The 2,220-nt window shown below is 45.6% G+C and overlaps 1 protein-coding gene across 1 annotated transcript in view; it reads right to left on the bottom strand.

The window, feature by feature from the left end:
- Positions 1-615: 615 nt before the first annotated feature.
- The window catches only part of LOC101850464 (trinucleotide repeat-containing gene 18 protein), a gene marked incomplete at its 5' end in the record, with an annotated part of 3,829 nt that continues 2,224 nt past the window's right edge, over positions 616-2,220 (bottom strand). Inside the window, 1 exon segment of the mRNA XM_005092186.2 lies at positions 616-2,172. Within this exon segment, the coding sequence (XP_005092243.2) occupies positions 1,265-2,172 (908 nt within the window).

Below are 2,220 nucleotides of genomic sequence, written 5' to 3' on the forward strand. Positions count from 1 at the left end.
GCCATCTGAAGCAAAGAGCATACTTCCTGCGGACACTTTTTAGGCTGAGTGGCCCATCTTGTCTTGTACTATCTTTGAAATAGCACATAGGTATCGATGCTTAGAGCAGGTATCGGTACCGATACCGATACCCATAGGTATCTAAGTATCGAGTACCTGGTATCGATACCTGCCCATCACTAAACACCAGCCTTCTCTATTCTCCTGGAGGCACGCAGTGCTAGAAGCTATAGTAAAGTGCTCAAGCACTAACAAACTGATAAGATAATTATTTCGCTGTCTGTAGCCGGGTACCCATTCTCACCTGGTTGAAGTGAGAGAAATGTGTGTAAAGTGCCTTTCCCAAGGACACAATGCCGAACCCCTGACGAGATTCGAACTCACGACCTTAATGATTGCGAGCGAGTACGAGAACATAACTACAAGGCCACCAACGCCACGTAATAATAATGATAAGCTTAATTATACTAAATAATGATAATAATCATCATCATCATCATCATCATCATCATCATCACCATCACCATCATCATCATCCTCATCATCATCTTCATAATCATAATAATAGTAATAAAAAACCTGATAATAATGATAATAAAAACAACAACAAGACCATTATAAAATCACTATCTTCATTATAAGAATAGGAATAAGAATAACAAGAATAACAATAATATCACTTCACAGACTGTATAAGGTCGAATCCGCTTTCTTCTGAGTACTGATGTATTAGATCTATCCTTCGGTTTGCGCAGTTTACTACTCCACCAATCACATTGTCACAACCCACACGGAGACTCACGACGCCATTTTGAATGTAATGGTACCGGTCCTCTTTGGGTTTATCAAAGTTTATTACTTTGAATTTTTGCCATTCACAACTCTACTTAATACCATATTTCTGCGAGAAAGTCCATTAAAATATAGTGTGTTATTCATAAAAGTCCAGGTTTCACAATTTGCAGAGTCCACAGTATCACTCAGTTTCTGTCCCATGTCTGTGTGAAAACTTGTCAAGTTACACGCATTTGTCTAACACCACGATTTCTATCAATTCGTTCTTGGTTTTGTTTTTGTTTTTGCCGGTAGACAACGTGGGCTACATAGTCGTTTGGGGAGGCTGCCTGCTTTGATGCTACCTATCTGGGCCAATACAAGTCAGAACGTCGGGGAGCACCCGAGAAATGATTTTCACCACACGGGAATCAAACCCATGCCTATTGCGAATAAGGCCACGAACTCGTTACAAAAATAATGACACTGCTTAAGTTGTCTGTCTTTTACTTTTCGATTGTTGGAAAGCGAGCCTCCTTCTGAGTCCCTCCGGTGAGATGCCCTGGTTGTTTTCCGCTTGGGCAGAGGCCGACGTTCTCCTAGAGGGGTTACCGGGCGGGAGCTTGGAGTACATGGGCGGGGACTTTGAGGATGGGCTTCTGGGAGAGACAACGCCTCCCGTGATTGGTCCAGCGGCTGCCGTCACTGCTGGTGGTGTTTCTGCTGACGCTGCTGCTGCTGCTGCTTGTGCTGCAGCTGCAATTTCTGTATCAGGGTTGTGTGGAGAAGGATTTTGTAGCCTACTGTCCTCCTTGGCTGCTAAATCTTTTGTGGAATCATTTCTCGGCAGGGCGCTCTCGTTGTTCTTCGCCGTCTTGTTGGCAGTGCTGGTTGCCCATGTATTAACTTTGCTGTAGCAGCTTTTGCAAAAACAGGGCTTGTCGTTCGTGCTGACACCATTATAGCTGCCTCCACTGCCGGTGCTGGAATTATTTGTATTGTTTTTACCACACTTGGCACAGTTATTTGAGCTGCTGCCAGCTTCTGTTGCTCCGTCTTTAGAGGTGGGGTTGGAGTTGGAGGAGAAGGAAGAAGAACTGATGGAGGCCGATGCCGTGATGGTGCAGTCTTTTTCTAGAACAATCTTACTCCTCGCTGAAGTCCTCGTCTCTGATTGGCTCTTCTCTGCGACACCGTCGTTGAATGAGAAGCCCCCGGAGGAGGGGTTGGGGGAGAGCGAGGTGGAGGTGCTGAAAACCCGCTCCAGGTCCGGGCAGCTGGTGGGTAGCTCATTGCCAGACCTGGGGCTCATGGCAAAGTCACGGCTGCTGCAGTGGCTGCTGATGGTGGTGGTGGTCACAGTGCTCCAATTGTCTTCTACCAGCTGAATCCCGGGCGCTGAAAATATGGGTTGTTTTGTTTTGTTATGTTATGTTGTGATTTTGT

Source organism: Aplysia californica, unplaced genomic scaffold (genome assembly GCF_000002075.1).
Source record: "Aplysia californica isolate F4 #8 unplaced genomic scaffold, AplCal3.0 scaffold00042, whole genome shotgun sequence".
In the NCBI taxonomy this organism is placed as follows: domain Eukaryota; kingdom Metazoa; phylum Mollusca; class Gastropoda; order Aplysiida; family Aplysiidae; genus Aplysia; species Aplysia californica.